Source organism: Nerophis lumbriciformis, linkage group LG32 (genome assembly GCF_033978685.3).
Source record: "Nerophis lumbriciformis linkage group LG32, RoL_Nlum_v2.1, whole genome shotgun sequence".
Classification (NCBI taxonomy): domain Eukaryota; kingdom Metazoa; phylum Chordata; class Actinopteri; order Syngnathiformes; family Syngnathidae; genus Nerophis; species Nerophis lumbriciformis.
Genome location: NC_084579.2, coordinates 18,182,999 through 18,200,532, shown reverse-complemented (window position 1 = coordinate 18,200,532; position 17,534 = coordinate 18,182,999). Strand labels below are relative to the sequence as shown.

The 17,534-nt window shown below is 38.0% G+C and overlaps 1 protein-coding gene across 4 annotated transcripts in view; it reads right to left on the bottom strand.

Annotated features, from left to right (window-relative positions):
- Positions 1-17,534, bottom strand: part of znf462 (zinc finger protein 462) — a 90,800-nt gene that overhangs the window by 6,478 nt on the left and 66,788 nt on the right. For all 4 annotated transcript variants that reach the window (XM_061927263.2, XM_061927260.2, XM_061927262.2 and 1 more), the window contains 7 exons: positions 17,345-17,479; positions 9,893-10,299; positions 7,202-7,320; positions 5,723-5,911; positions 2,443-2,689; positions 2,220-2,359; positions 80-303 (listed from right to left, as the gene is read on the bottom strand). In XM_061927263.2, the coding sequence (XP_061783247.1) occupies positions 80-303; positions 2,220-2,359; positions 2,443-2,689; positions 5,723-5,911; positions 7,202-7,320; positions 9,893-10,299; positions 17,345-17,479 (1,461 nt within the window). The remainder of the gene's footprint in view (positions 1-79; positions 304-2,219; positions 2,360-2,442; positions 2,690-5,722; positions 5,912-7,201; positions 7,321-9,892; positions 10,300-17,344; positions 17,480-17,534) is intronic.

The following is a 17,534-nucleotide window of genomic DNA, read 5'->3' as shown; positions in this document are numbered from 1 at the left end:
TTTGGACTTTTCTGTTTTTCATTTGACTGATCTAGGGATGATTTCACCACTTTTCTTTTTCACATGTACGGTTCCTGACCTTGTGCTCGAGGCGGAGGTGCTCCTCCAGCTGGCTGCGGCGTCGACAGTCGTAGTAGCACAGCTGGCACTGGTAGGGCTTGACCTCCACATGCTTCTGCAGGTGGAGCTGCAAGGCGTGGTCGCTGGAGCACGTGAAGGTGCACTTGTGGCAGCGGAAAACCAGGCCTTCAAGGTGACGGGACAGCTTCGATCGGTTCACTGCCAGCGGGCTTATGCGCTCTTCTAAAGAAAAAGACAGTGAAACTTTCGATGAGATGCTCGAGTGCCATATATGGTAATTATACGGTCACACCGGCCACAACATTCGGTACACCTGCACAAACTACCTAATCATCTTTTTCATAGCTTTAAGCCATCAAAATTAGAATACAAAAATGACAAAAAAAAAAACAGACATTTGCGTGTTGTGCCTGCAAATGCGTAGTGGAATAAAGATTATAATAAAAGGTAACAAAAATAAAAAAGTAGACAGAATAAAAATATTGTATTTTACAAAAATACCCAGAATTTTTTGTTGAAAAAAACCTTGTAACAACAGTTACAAAGACAATTGTGTAAATAATCTAATAGGAATAATAAATAAACATTTTACAATAATTAGACTATAAATATATTACTATAATTATCAAGTCATAATATTTTAATGGGGAAAACCCCAGAAAAATAAAAGTATTATTTCAAAAAAGTGTTTTATCATGGTAATAAAGTAAAAATATTAATAAATATTACAAAAATAAAACTTGCAATATGAGAAAAAGTGTATTTACATTTTTATAAGAAAAAAATAATTTTACAAGAGTTACGTTTTTTTCTGGAAATATCCTTAAAGAACAGAGGTTTCACTAAAAAAATCTAAATATTACAAGAATTAGGTTCAGATATAAATAAATAAATAAATGGGTTGTACTTGTATAGCGCTTTTCTACCTTCAAGGTACTCAAAGCGCTTTGACACTACTTCCACATTTACCCATTCACACACACATTCACACACTGATGGAGGGAGCTGCCATGCAAGGCGCTAACCAGCAGCCATCAGGAGCAAGGGTGAAGTGTCTTGCTCAGGACACAACGGACATGACGAGGTTGGTACGAGGTGGGGATTGAACCAGGGACCCTCGGGTTGCGCACGGCCACTCTTCCACTGCGCCACGCCGTGGCGCAGTGGAAGAATATGGGGCAGCATGGTGGTACAGGGGTTAGTGCGTGTGCCTCACGATACGAAGGTCCTGTGTTTCAATCAATATTTACTTATATAGCCCTAAATCACGAGTGTCTCATAGGGCTGCACAAGCCACAACGACATCCTCGGCTCAGATCCCACATCAGGGCAAGGAAAAACTCAACCCAATGGGACAATGGCAAACCTTTGATACCCTGTGACTGCGTGGGCTCCTTCCAGGTACTCTGGCTTCCTCCCACCTCCAAAAACATGCACCTGGGGATAGGTTGATTCGCAACACTAGTGTGTGAATGTGAGTGTGAATGTTCTGTCTATCTGTGTTGGCCCTGCGACGAGGTGACGACTTGTCCAGGGTGTACCCTGCCTTCCGCCAGAGTGCAGCTGGGATAGGCTCCCCGTGACCCCGAGAGGGACAAGCGGTAGACAACGGATGGATGGAGGTTACAAGATTATGAGGAAAAAGCTTGTCACTTAAAAACAGCAAGACATTTTATAAGATAAACACTTTTTTTACAATTAGAATTTGACCAATTACTCCACTTACGACAATCAAATTTCCTTCTCTGGTAAGGTAACATTTCCTTTTTAGCTTGTCTTAATGGAGAAAAACACAGAAAAATAAAGATGCAAGAATTAAATTGCTATGTGAGAAAAAGTGTATAACTTTACAAAAACAACTTTTACAAGACAAAAATATTTTAAGAGAGTAACTTTTTTTTTGAAAAAAATTGTTTCATGGGAAAACTACACGAAGAAAAAGAAAGTTGCATTGTTACAAGAAAACCAAATAAATAACAAGAATTAGGTTAAAATATGAGAAAGTTTGTCACTTTAAAAGAAGACATTTTAGGAGTTTGAAAAATGCAATTACTAATTAGATAATACATTACTGTTTGATCTCATTAGAAGTACGTGTCGGATAATATTACATTTAAACAGACATCTTTCATGTGTACCTTTGTGCAGGACAATGTGGTCGATCATACTGCTCTTGTATTTGGTGTGGTAGAGACAGAGAGGACAGCGAAGGTCTTTCTGAATGTCCTCTGGTGCATTGTTATTGTGGCCTGCCTCCACGTGCATGGTGAAAGTATTCCTGCAAACAGAGAAACATTATTTAGTTATTAATTATTTAAAACGTTATTTAAATTCCTCACAAGCCAAGTAGCTTTGTCTCACTTGTAGCAGGTAAAGAAAGAGCAGTCCTTGCACTTGAAGAGCTTCTTGCCACCGTGACGGTCCCTATAGTGCCGACGCAAACTCTGCATGTATCCAGAGCTAAACTCGCAGAACTCACAGGTGAGAATGTTGTCCGGGCGATTGTCTGTCAAACCGTGGACCAAAGAGGAAGACACATGACTGTGAGAGGCAATTTGATAATGACTGAGCTGCTCACAATCATCCTCCTGCTCCCAATATGATGGGTCTGAAAGACAAAAGGGATAAAATGTATGAGTTTAACACTTTGGCAATTTATCTGTAGCTTTAAAATGCAATGCTGCCAAGACCACCAAATGGTGAAATATTTTCTTTAAAAGGCCAAGACCCAATCTGCAGTATGTGTACGTTTAAGTTAGATTATAGCAATATAATACGCACAGGCAGTGCTGAAGAGTGTAAGGGACACATTTATGGTATGACAATAACACTGCGATAGCAAAGGCATATAATTCAGAACAAAAGTCAAATCTATTACGAAAAAAAAACATTATTTTAAGAAATTATGTTTTAAACACCCAGAGAAAAACACTTTTAATCATTCAAGAATTAGGTAGGAATATTTGACAAAAACATTTTTTTAAGCACAGTCTGAATAGTCAATGGGAAAAAACATCCTTATGAGAATAATAATTCCAAGAAAAAAATGTCATTTTACAAGAATAAAGGCATATTGTCAGACTATTTTTGGTTAAATACTATGAAGAAAAAAACTAATATATAGAGCGATTTTTTAAGTCATAATATTATGAGAATGTTTATTTTATATTACAGGAATAAAGAACTGTAATTGGAATTTCAAAGGAAGACAGTTATATTTAAAAAAGATTGTAATTTAACAATATTTATTTAGGAAAAAAAACCTCCAAAGACCTCTAATATTATGAAAAATACAGGTAATGTTACAAGAGTCAAAATATTAAAATATATAGTTTTACAGTAAAAAAAAGTCAAGATATTGACAAAAAAAGTGATTTTACAATATCAAATTACAAATATTAAGACAAAAAACTATCTAACAAAAATAATAAAAAATGAAAGCCAATAAAGCTGTGTAAATCAATCAATCAAAGTTTATTTATATAGCCCTAAATCACAAGTGTCTCAAAGGGCTGCACAAGCCACAGCGACATCCTCGGTACAGAGCCCACATAAGGGCAACGTACTTTTTAAAAGTTTTGTATTTTCAAACGAATGCGTTATATTTAAACAAAAAATAAACTTTGAGGGATATATTTGTATTTTATATGTTATATATTTATTTATGTAGTATTAAGTTGTAACATTTTACTATTGTGTAAAAAAAAGCTTGTAATAGTGTTATATTCAGACCTCAGGATACAATCCAAATTTCGGTGCAGTACATATTGCCATGAATCACTGAAATACTCATTTTAGATATCAATATCTTGTAAGAAAATGCATACATCTCACTCGGGTGATCAATTGATTCTATTGCAGACAATGCAAGCGCTTCAATCATCCTCTCAAGAGTGGCTAATGTTGGTGAGCCAGCTCATCATCTCGCCCTACTTTGAGGCTGAGACATCAATAAATAAACCACTGTGACACTAATAGAATATCTATCCATGTGAAAAAATGCTTCATTCAGCACTCGAGAGTTGGGGTGGGGAGTGGGCATCAGGGGAAAGAAAGTTATATTTCTTTTAATATTTGCAAAAAAAAGTGGAGGAATTGAATTGATCTGAATGGCGATAAGGTGCTGTGCTTAGGTAGTGAAAGGGCACAAATGTAACATCCCTCACACAACTTGACTGAAATGCTGAATAGAGGGTAGTCTGTGTGTTGGGCATGCCTGTGCTTCCAGCCCGCTACAATGTTTGATACGTTATGGTGGGGCGCAGCTGAGAACTGTGGTTGGCGCTCAGAGAAATGCGGCTCAGTGTTTCAGCTGCAGGGAAGATTCCACAGCTCCAGCAGCAAGGTGACAGCTGCTGCCAAGAACAGTCCACAACTCACAGCTGCAAAATGGTAGAAGCAGGAGGTCCCAACTACGGCTAAGGTGACTCTTTGAAAGGCTACAGTCTGTGGAGATGATGAGCATGGTGCATTCATTGTCAAAATTATATTGAGAAATTGGTACTGGTGTGGCCCCTTTTTAGAAAAATTATTTTTTCTAGCATGTCCCTCTCTGTGTGGCAGCTACATCAATCCATGTCACTGGTGTATGTGAGTGACAGGAAGAAAAGCTCAGACTCTTGCTTGGTGAAAAGTCACTTGGTACCACCTGTATACATCTCTAAGACCGCAAATAGACAATGATAGCGTCCTGTATTCATGTCAATACGGTCATGTTTGTCTGCTGCCTAAATGGAAGGGTTCGAATAAGATGTAAAAGATAGTAACATGAGGTTGAAGTTTAGACTATGTTTAGTAGAGGACCAATATGACCAAAACAATGTATTTTTTTGTAAATATTGCAATATTCCGTCAGTCTACCCCAGGGCAGCTGTGGCTACACATGTAGCTTACCACCACCAGGTGTGAATGAATGATGGATTCCCACTTCTCTGTGAGCGCTTTGAGTATCTAATAATAAAAAAGCGCGATATAAAATCTAATCCATTATTATTATTAGTAATATTACGTACAACTACAATGTCGGCTTTCGCATGTTGAACTGATGTATTTCTCAACAAGAATGACGATTTTTAGTTTTTATGTTGTTTGTAGATCTGAGTTTTCAGACGTGCCCTGCTGGTTGCATTTTTACAAATACTTGAAAAAATATTTCAGCATTTTTACATTTTAAATTCAACGATTGTAGCTGAGATAGGCTCCAGCGCCCCCCGCGACCCCGAAGGGAATAAACGGTAGAAAATGGATGGATGGATGGATATAAAATCGAATCCATTATTATTATTAGTAATATTACGTACAACTACAATGTCGGCTTTCGCATGTTGAACTGATGTATTTCTCAACAAGAATGACGATTTTTAGTTTTTATGTTGTTTGTACATCTGAGTTTTCAGACGTGCCCTGCTGGTTGCATTTTTACAAATACTTGAAAAAATATTTCAGCATTTGTACATTTTAAATTCAACGATTGTAGCTGAGATAGGCTTCAGCGCCCCCCGCGACCCAAAAAGGGAATACGCGGTAGAAAATGGATGGATGGATGGATGTAATAAATGCTGTATATTTTTAATGTACAAATGAACTGGATTATCAGGAAAATATGTTGAAATCTCATATTTGGCTCTGATGAATCTCATACCGTCCGGAGCTGAAGGACTCTGATCAGCGTTGGTGGTCAGCCGCGTGGAAGCGTGCGCGGCCTGGGTGGCGGCCCGCAGTTTAGGCAGAGTTAGAGCCTCGCCATGGTCCTGCAAAGAGTGCTCCTTCAGCTGGCTGATGGTCATGGAAGAGAAAGGGCAGGACAAGCACTTGTACGCATGCTGCTCGCCTGAAGGGAAAAATCAAAACAGGACATATTACAAACCTGTGCTTTTTAGCTTTTTTTAGTTCTACTATTTTGTTCAGTTTGTCTTTTCACTAAGAAATATCTTGCTAAGGATCATCAATTTACTTCAAGTACATTTGGTCATTTCTGTGTATTTTGTTTACATTTTCAGTTACTACTGCCAACTACTGGCTTGGCATGCACATTGAAGTTAGCCTTGCAGCAATGTAGGGAGACATCTGGATGAAAACCAATACTTCCCATCCAACCTGATGGAGCTTGAGAGGTGCTGCAAAGAGAAATGTGCGAAGCTGCCCAAAGATAGGTGTGCCAAGCTTGTGGCATCGTATTAAAAAAGACTTGAGGCTGTAATTGCTGCCAAAGGTGCATCAACAAAGTATTGAGAAAATGCTGTGAATACTTATGCACATAATTTTTTTGTTTTTTTATCTCTAATTTGTAAAACAAATTTATCACATTGCCATTATGGGGTATTGTCTGTAGAATTTTGAGGACAAAAATGGTTATATTCCATTTTGGAATAAAGCTGTCTCTTAACAAAATCTGGAAAAAGAGAAGCGCTGTGGATACTTTACAGATGCACTGTAAGAAAATACTAGCGCTAGACAGGAAATAATACAAAATACAGGAAACTAATAATAATGTGTGTCAAAAACTGCCATGACGAAGATTTTTTTGCCAAACAGTCAGAAAATTACAATAAATATTAAATTAAGGCGGATTTTAATGAACATAGTCGAACTATCCTTCATATTTTTTAAACAAGAAACTAAAAAAAAAAAGAAAAGGGTGAGAAATAAGAATTTTATGAGAACAAATTCATGATATGAAAAATAATTGTAACTTTATGAGAATAATGTCATATTTTTATCAAAATAAAATCACAGGTTTAAGATAATTTACTGAAATTATAATAAACTACCAAGGTGAAACACTTGATTTACCAGTAGAAAGTCATATTTTTAAAGAAATAATGTCAAAATGTGAGAATGAAATACAAATATGAGAAATTAAATAAAAAAGTTGTAGTATGTGAAAAAAGCTTCTAACAATAAGAGTATCTCTAATACTGCAGTAATGTAGAAATGTACTACATCATACTGAAGAGATACTTCTTATAATTTTGGTATAAAACATTTTTTGATATAATTTTACTATGTGGCCATAGGCCAAAAAATCCCACCTGTATCCCTTTGGAGCTTAGTAACACGTTTAGGGGAAGTGACAATGTATATTCATCTATATTAAATGTGTGTGTATAGTTGCACTTACTAGCATGCGCCTTATGCATGTGGCTCTTCAAGCGGCTCACGTAGGCAGACTTAAAGGGGCAGAGTTTGCACTTGAAGGGTTTGTGGTGCCCGTGATGAGACTGCATGTGTCTGTCCAGACTAGTGATGAGAGAAAAGTAGGAGTTAAGTGGATAAAAGAAGACAAACGAGAAACAAACGACAAGAATCAAGCACCATATAATGCTTCTATGGGGTTTTTTTTCTATCAAGCTATACATTTGAGCAAGGAGCAAGGAGGGTGTGGGAACCCATCTACCCACCATCCCCTGGTGGGTGTTAGCGCAAGCGCCTGTGGGGATGGTGGCTGTGTTTTGAATGCCAGCCGCCTAGGTGGCATGGGAGTGCAGCCACTTTCTGGGTCAGAGCGCACAAACAGTATACAGAAGGATTACACCTGGGAGCTCAGAGGAGATGACGACTTGCTTCTCTCCTCTCGCTCCACCGTCTAATGGATAAAAACTCAATCGTGTCTCGTCTCAGAAGAGGGAGGACGTCTTACACATTTGTTTCAACAGCTGTGTCAAAAAAGGGTGTGAAAAAAGAATAGGTCCAACAGCTGCCACGTTAAAACAAAAACAAGACACAAAACCTGCCCAGGAAGTGTTAGGCACTCTTCTCTCTGCAGCTAAAGATATAACCTCTATAGTCGAATGACCCAGAAGTTGTTGAATTTGGGATTTTAAACATTTTCTGAAGAAAAATGCAACTTCCACGGTCAAACTCACTGCCATCTCACATTAGACAGTTTTTAAGCAAAGTGCGTATAATTTGTATATCATGGTTGCCCAAACATTTCTACTACTAACTCGGGCTACAACGATTCACCTTTTGGATCGGTCCAAGTGTGCTTCTGTGTGTGAACCATGTCTCTGTGTACAAACGCTGTATTCAGTCATTTATTTTGTTTGGCGCAGTAGACAAAACGCAGGGTGCATCACTAGAGGAGGCAGAGACCGCCACTCACTTTCTACACAGGAGACTTCCTAGTCATGTTTTAGCGTTTCAGTGTGTGTGCCTTTTGTGTTTCTCCCCTTTTGATAAGTTTTTGTCCATTTTGCCAACTTAAATAAGTCTTGAAAAGCCAACAGACTAGAGTGGAAAAATGAAGGGAATCATTGTGGAGTAAAAAAAAAAAAAAAAAAAAAAGGCTATTTGCTAGTGTACGTACATTAATAGCGCTCGCAAGTATGGACGGATTGACAGAGCAGGCTGCGTGACCGTGCCACAACAAGGTTTAATTATGAAGACACCGGACTTTTCTGGAAAACGATGCCAGAGCAGACTTACTACACAGGGAGGAAAAGACATGACAGGTACCGCTCCCTAAACACAAGAGGGCACACACGAAAGGGGTGGTCCTCCAGACCCTGTCGTCTCTCTCTCCGTCCGTCCTTTAATTCAACTCCTTGTCGGTGTGGGTGGACAATAATTTAAAAAAATGTTTATAATTGTAGCGATATGGTTGAGTTTAGGATTATTGTGCTTTCGGATCATTTTTGAGGACACCATAGTGGCTTGTGTGCGCGCGCACATTGCCATGACAGCAGATACAGCACAGCTCTGCTTGTTTTTAAAGTTGATCCATCGACCCCTGTTATGTTTGCTTGATCTAAGTACAGTACAGTATAGCACTTTACAATGTGGTCAAAGTGTACAACCTTAAAGGGGAACTGCATTTTTTTTTAAAATCTTATGTCTATCAGTCACAATCATTATGAAACCCATGACGGATGGATTTTTTTTTTTTAATGCATTCTGAATTTTAAATACATACGATCAAAAGTTATCTTACAATGGAGCCTAAGGAAGCCGTTTAATTATGCCTATAGAGCCCCTAAAAATACATCCAAACACCTCAACTAGGATTATAATATACATGATGTAAGTATATATGTAATGTAGTAACGAGCACATTTATAATAACATTTCATATTTACGTATTTTGATCCCTGCGGCTTATAAAACGGTGCGGCTAATTTATGGATTTTTCTTTGCTACCGGCCATAATGTTTTGTATTGAACAAATAAGGTTTTCATATTATACCGACAAAGACACTGAAAGGTGTGTGCTATGGCGCCATCTTTTGTATGAGTTCACTCACTGCATGTGCTGTGGGTTGAAAATGTATTTACCGCTTTATTCCTTGAACCGGAAGTAAAACCGTCCATAGTGTATCTGCTCGAAAAGATTCTATGTTCATCACTCCAGGCTATGTTTATACGTTTCACAATAAAACTAAAACATTTCCTAAACCGTCGTATGTGTGATATCTATAAGATTGTTTACATGCGTATTTTTACATGCTATCGTTATGTAATCAAGCTATGGTCTTTAGCATTAGCAAATATGCTAACACATTTATGACTTCTGTTTTTTTGATCAGCCATTTTACTCCCGTGTGACAGGCACGGTTTGGAAACAAGGTATGTAAATAAACCTTTACAAAAATGTTTGTACCGATATATATCTGTGCCTTATATTACAATACGGCTAATACATGTAAAATATTTTTTCTTCTAAAATTTGGTGGGTGCGGCTTAAATATCGGCATTCTACAGGTTGGATAGTAATAATGGTAATTCAATTTCCAATATTACCTATGGGAAAAATATTGATTACATAATAGATTGTTTCACTCTACACTACTTTGTTGTTACTTCTTGCACTCACTTGTGTCTGAAGGGTGAGACGAACTGGCAGTACTGGCATCTATATTTGTCCTCTCTGCTAAGCATAGCCATGGCTGAGTGACTCCTTTCATGGGACCTGAGTCCCTGCATGGACATGAAGACCCGGTCGCATTGGGCACACGGGTGGCCCCCCGTCGTTAGTCGTTGCTTGAGCAGGGCCCCTGACACGGAGGCCCTGGCAGCAGCCACCAGGGCCGCCGCTCTCCCCGGGACAGCAACCAGCTCAGACTCTGGTGTCTCTGTGGCAACGGGGGAGTCCGCAGGGACGAAAGTGGGGTCCATTCCATCATCTGCAGGCCCCTCAAGGCTGGCTGTTTTATCCTCTTTCCTGTCACCATTAACTAGTTTCTGTGGTGGCGCAGTCAGGGGGACCTCGCTTGCTTCCTTCTAAAAAAAAGATAAACAGATAAGGATGTTCTCTGTTAAGGGATGACCATCTCCATCATTACATTGATACTGCAAGTTATACAAAACATACCAATTTGTAAAAAGTAACACCCCATGTGTCAAATTACATCTATCACTCCAGTTTTCACAAAACAGGTCATCACACCTTAGAGACAGGTTTTTTTGTGGCCCTAAACAAAATGTTGTTTGTAGCACCATTTTAGTCTTTAATATTACCTATTCTATTCCCAACCTAAACGTACCCCCTCACACTCAGAATGTCTCCAAGCATTAAAAAACGCATTGACTTAATTTGGTTGAAACTAGCTTTTTTTGACTTTTTAAAAACGGGGTTAACATACTGTGTCTCGATTATGTGATTGTAAACCAGTGCCATGTATATAACTTTGGCCGTTGCTTCCACAAAGATTGTTTTACATTTTTATCATCTTTTAGCTCATCCTGGTTCCCAAATGATGGCATTTTGTGTGCATGGATAAAGGTGAGGTTTGATATGCTAAGACGTCTGTGTTGAGTCTAGGACTGCAACTAACGATTAATTTGATAATCGATTAATCTGTCGATTATTACTTTGATTAATCGATTAATAATCGGATAAAGGAGACAAACTACATTTCTATCCTTTCCAGTATTTTATTTAAAAAAAACAGCAAACTGCCACCATACTTATTTTGATTATTGTTTCTCAGCTATCTGTACATGTTGCAGTTTATAAAGGTTTATTAAAAAAAATAAAAAATAAAAACAAAAATATATATAATAAATTGCCTCTGCGCATGTGCATATCATAGATCCAACGAATCGATGACTAAATTAATCGCCAACTATTTTTATAATCGATTTTAATCGATTAGTTGTTGCAGCCCTAGTTGAGTCTAATGTGAACACAATGCTCGGTTTTCGCTACCAGGAGGAATGAACCATTTTGTATTTTATCAAGGGGGTGAACGTAGTTACACATTCCTAATTCAATTCAACAACCTTATTGTGGAACTTTGACAGCAAAATGCATTCATCTTGTTTGATAACAGACGGCTATGTCTAATGGTTATTTTTCACATCCACTTCTACCCATACAACACCCGGGTGGTAAACTAATTACTATATTGACCCAAATATTACATGTTTTTTTCCCTTAGAAAACAAATGTTGTATTTAGGGTCTACATCACAACTGGCCCCCGGGCCTTAATGTGGTCTACCATATCATTTTATGTGGCCCACCGTATTACTTTGTGACCCGCCACATTATTCTATGTGGCACACCACATCATTTTATGTGGCCACCATATCACTTTGTGACCTGCCACAATACATGGTCCGCCACGCCGTTTTACGTGGCCCGCCACATCATTTATTATTGTGGTCAGCCACATCATTTTACGTCACGTAATTTTATGTGGTCCAGCAAATTATTTTATGTGGCCAACCACGCAATTTGATGTGGTCCGGGAAATTATTTTCTTTGGCCCAACAGGTCTGGCACATTATTTTACGTGATCCGCTACATTACATTGCATGTCATTTTATAGCATGTGGCCTGCCACAAGATTTATGTGACCCACCACTTAATTTATGTGGCTTGCGAAAGCCTGGAAAAAAAATGTATCTATTTCTAACTAAATGTACTTGTTCTTTCCATTTTGACAGACAGATGTACTGCATGCAATTGCCTAGGTTTTACACTTATGATAATGCTCCATGTTCCAAGCTTTTTTGTGTGGTTATCAAAAATAAATAATCATTGACACAAGTTGTCAATGAAAAAAAAAAAATCTAAGAAACATTTTTTTTTTTTTTAAAGTTGCTTATGTAAATTGTGTACCAAGGCTATAAATACGTTTATATTCATAAATATTCAGAATGGTCCTCTGAAGGCAGCCATAATTGTGATGTGGCCCTGAATAAAAACGAGTATAACACCCCTGGTCTAGATATTCAGTGTACACTGTACATTAAAATTGTATTAATATATCCAAAAACAAAATGCATCACATTCCTGGTCAAAATGGTGCCACATCATTGGCAATACACTTTATCGAGTACCGTCTTTTTCGGACAATAAGTCACAGTTTTTTTCATAGTTTGGCCGGGGGTGCGCCTTATACTCAGGAGCGACTTATGTGTGAAATTATTAACACATTACTGTAAAACATCAAATAATTTTATTAAGCTCATTCACGTAAGAGACTAGACGTATAAGATTTCATGGGATTTAACGATTAGGAGTGACAGATTGTTTGGTAAACGTATAGCATGTTCTATATGTTATAGTTATTTGAATGACTCTTACCATAATATGTTACGTTAACATACCAGGCACGTTCTCAGTTGGTTATTTATGCGTCATATAACGTACACTATTCTTTATTTATTTTAAATTGCCTTTCAAATGTCTATTCTTGGTGTTGGATTTTATCAAATACATTTCCCCCAAAAATGCGACTTATACTCCAGCGCGACTTATATATGGTTTTTCCTTCTTTATTATGCATTTTCGGTCGGTGTGACTTAAACTCCGGAGCGACTTATACTCCGAAAACGCGTGAATGTTGGGCAAGATAGCGAACAGATGAGAAGTTACGCTAATTTTAATACAACTTATCAAATATAAAACTGTTACTTCCCAATAAATCAGGGTTGTGTTAAATTTGGGTCAGTACAGTCAAAGGGAAGCAGACCAAGAAGTGGAATGATGCAGAGGTTACCTGCCTTATGAGCAATTGGAGGTCAAATATACCAAGCAAGAACAAAATATTGAGCTTCTATGGCCACTACACCTGCAAGCATTAACAAAGTGTGTTTTATTCCAATCTCTCAGGGCATATTTTCCATCTATTTCTACCTCGCCTCATCTGTCACATGTCTACAGACAATCATTGTGACTTCTATACTGTCAGGGAGGTTTGTTCTTTCTTATGGAAAGGCCATGACCCTGTTCTTCATGTAACAATAAAAAAGATGTTGCATCTCCAGAGTAAAGTTTGCCATCACGTTATGAACAGAAAAAGAAAGCCTAAATGAGAATGGAGCTACAGTGAAGCGTGTTGCTCGACAAAGAAGTTGGGTTGTGGCGCTATATCCCCAGGCCGGGTCGGAGTCTCCCTGGAATACTAATGTTTTCAACCGTTACCCGCCGCTGATCTAAAAGTTAGAGCTCTTACGCTCTGTTCTCCTCCCCCTGCTCTCATGTTGTCTCTTCGAGGATGGCAAATGGTTACCCAGGAGCTGTCTAACAAAACCAAATGAAGTACGAGTAAAAAAGAAAGATCACTGCAGGGTTTGGTTGTCAGAGAACCAACCAGTGTACATTAGTGGGGTTACAAAAAATTTCAAGATTTGAATATTATATTTGTTTAATTTGATCAACTAATGAATGTGAGCCACATTCAGAGATAATGGAGAAAAAGTAGCGTTTATTATATTATGAATATGACTATATTATGATATTTATTAATAAAAACTTTTATGTATTAATAATTTTCAGAGTTAATCTAGTGATTGTCAATAAACTCGCAATATATTTCCCGTAGGAAATTTGGGAAAAAAATTATGTTGTAGGGTCAAGTTGTAGTAGCGAAATGTATGTGAACCCTTTGGAATTTGGAAAATGTATGCATAAATTGGTCATAAGACGTGGTCTGAGCTTCATCTAAATGACAAGAATAAACTAATACCACACAATTATGTTTTCTTATTTTCATTGAGCATAACTTGGGATGTTCCAGTCAGGGATTTAGGCTGCCGACTCCGATACGGTCATTCATAAATTTAGTTCGGCTGATACCGTAGGTATACGTATTCCCTAAATTTGGAAGCATAAACGAAAAAATAAATTATTTTGAGAAAAATTAAAGCTATCTAATCACTCTAGTATTGATCAATAATACTACCCTTGGTGTCAACAGCACCAATTTATGATTTATGAATTTATGTGTGTGTAAATGAGTGAATGTGGAAATAGTGTCAAAGTACTTTGTACCTCGAAGGTAGAAAAGCGCTATAAAGTAAAAACCCATTTACCATTTTTACCATGCTTGCTCCTGGCTTGCTCTCGGTGTGTAACAGGTTTTGACTCGTCTTTACACTTGATAATGGTAAATGGGATATACTTGTATAGCGCTTTTCTACCTTCAAGGTACTCAAAGCGCTTTGACAGTATTTCCACATTCACCCATTCACACACACATTCACACACTGATGGCGGGAGCTGCCATGCAAGGCGCTAACCAGCAGCCATCAGGAGCAAGGGGTGAAGTGTCTTGCCCAAGGACACAACAGACGTGCCTATAATGATACTTAAGATACTAAGAAATACATTTTATTAATTTATAGCTGTAATGGAGGTGATTAATATTAACTTAGGGGAGCAGCTATAAACGTGTGTGGCTACAATGTGTATGGAAACACACAATTATCTGCTAGCTCGACAGCCAGGGGACTAAAACCAAATAAATTATTATATTATAAGATCTGCGTTTGTGATCGGCATTAAAAGGCATTAATTGGCAATGGCGATCACATACTTTATGAAAATAAGACTGATAATGATCGTTGGTCGATGGATCGGCACATTCCTAAGCATACATCACATGTAAACATTCACAGGACAAGGAGGTAATTGTTAAGTGAAAGCTTGGATTTAATAAATGGTTGACCCTCCTTTGGAAGCATTAACCTCTACCAAACATTTCCTGAAGTTGCAGATCAAACGTGCACAACAATCAGGAAGCATTTTGGACTATTCCTCTTTCCAAAACTGTTGCAGTTGAGTAGGATTTCTGACTCATGAGGTCATTCAAAGCATCTCAATTGGGAAGAGGTCAGGATTTTGACTGGACCACTCGAGACCATTCTGTTGTTATTAATCTTGAGTCAAGTTTTCTGTTGCAACACTCATCCTCTTTTGAGCTTCAACTGTTGGACAGATGGCCTCAAAGTTATTCTGCAAAATATCTTGATAAACTTCTGATTTCATTTTTCCATTGATGATAACAAGATGTCCAGGCCTTGAGGCAGCAAAAGCTTTTTGTTTTTGGTTTTTTAGACAGCTTACGAGTAACAGCAACGGCTTCCTCTGTGGTGTCCTTCCATGAACCCCATTCTTGTTTAATGTTTTACGTATTATAGATTTGTCAACAGAGATGTTGGCATGTGCTAGTGATTTCTTTAAGTCTTTACCTGACACTCTGGGGTCCATTTTTACGTTAGACTACAACACACCAACATCATAACCTTATCCTAACTGAGAAGCATGGTGGAGTGAGCATCAGACATCCCAGGAATCTTGCTGAACCTCAACAGTTTTGTAAAGAGGATTAGTCCACTCCAGAATGTATTCTGTATACAATTGTAATCTGCTACTATAGGAAACGTTCAGTTGAGGTTATTGTTTCCAAAGATGGGTCAACCAGTTATTAAATCCAAGGGTTTACTTACCGTAAATTCCAGACTGTACACCGCTACATTTTCCCTACACTTTGAACCCTGCAGCTTATAAAGGTGCGGTAAATTTATGGATTTTTGTTTGCTACAGTGAAAAGGTGTGTTGTTGTTTGTGTTAAGGCGCCATCTTTTGGACGAGTTCGCTCACTGCAGTTACTGCAGTGTTCCTTCATTTAGTGCTTTCAATCAAAAGTGCTGTTCCATCTTCTCGCCATCCATAGCAAATTCTACTTTACAATATTGCTTTCAATCGGAGGTGTGGTTTAATCTACTATCCATCCACAACAAATATTAACAATGTAACTAAGACTGCTTATACTTAAACCGTCCCATGTGTGATATGTTTTTAAGCATATTTGTATGTGCTATCGTAATGCAATCAAGCAAGCGTTGTTATCCATCCATCCATTTTCTACCGCTTGTCCTTTTTGGGGTCGCAGGGGGTGCTGCAGCCTATCTCAGCTGAATTCGGGTGGAAGGCGGGGTACACCCTGGACAAGTCGCCACCTCATCACAGAGCAAGCGTTGTTAGCATTAGCGTATATAGAAGTTTAAGAGTGTCTGTGTTAGTATTATTAACTTAAAACGGCCTTTTTATATTGTTTCACTTAAAAAAAAATCCTGAGTAAATTCACCAAGACGTCACCGTGGAGGTATTGAGCCTGTTTTGCTATGAGGAGAGCAAGCTTCCATGACAATGACTTCTGTTTTGATTAGCCGTTTTATTGCCGTGTTACAGGCACCGTTCGGAAACAATTAGGGTATGTAAATAAACACAGAGAATCTCTTCTGTGTAAATCATTCTGCAACGTATATACTGTATTTTCCGGACTACAGAGCGCACCTGTATATGAGCTGCACCCAGTAAATTTGAGGGAAAAACAGTATTTTTCCATATATTAGCCGCACAAGACTATAAGCCGCAGATATATAAAAGCGAAATTATTTACAAACCATGCATTTTTTCAGACTCATCACACTTTTGAATTTTGATTATTAATCACAGATTTTGACTCGCTTGCATAATCTAAATTAATTTTTAAAAAGACTGAGAATGTCATCAGAAATATCTTTCAAAATGTTTTAAATGCATGCACGTCATTTATTTGTTCAAAACTTTTAACAGTTTCTAGTTAAAGTGCCGTTGGGATTTATTTGAAAGTGAAATTCGTCAGAAAGTACTCGTCAGTCTCCTCACTCATGTTCGCACTGGCATATGCATTCACCTGATCACCTCCCGTATAACAACCGCCTTTCAGGTGCCATTGAATGTTTTTAGAGGACTTTATGGGCACAACAGATTACTCCTGTTACCTGCATTGTTAGCCACCTCGTACTTGCCGTATATTACAAATTAGAATGCATAAAGGGATTGTGAATGATAGGCTAGTATAACTTAAAATATAGCAATAATCTTATTAGGGGTCTTGCTTGTTAGTTTATATTTCTATTTCACTTTAATTTTTTTGTAGAACGCCGCCTGAATACATAATTAAAAAGTATTATTTAACAAAAATATCCATATTTGACTACCATGTGTTACAACAGAAAAGTAAACAATATCATGCAAGCTGGACTACCTTGACATGTCCCTCTTTGACCTCTCCATACTGGACATGCTTCCTCAGGTGATTGCAGATGGCTCGGAGTGTAGAATGGACCTCCATGCAGAAGTTACACCTGAACCCTTCAGGAGCTTTGTTTGCACAGCTTTCCTGTGAATGACAAGGCGGTGACAAAACAGAGTGATGTGTATTTTACAAGGCTTTT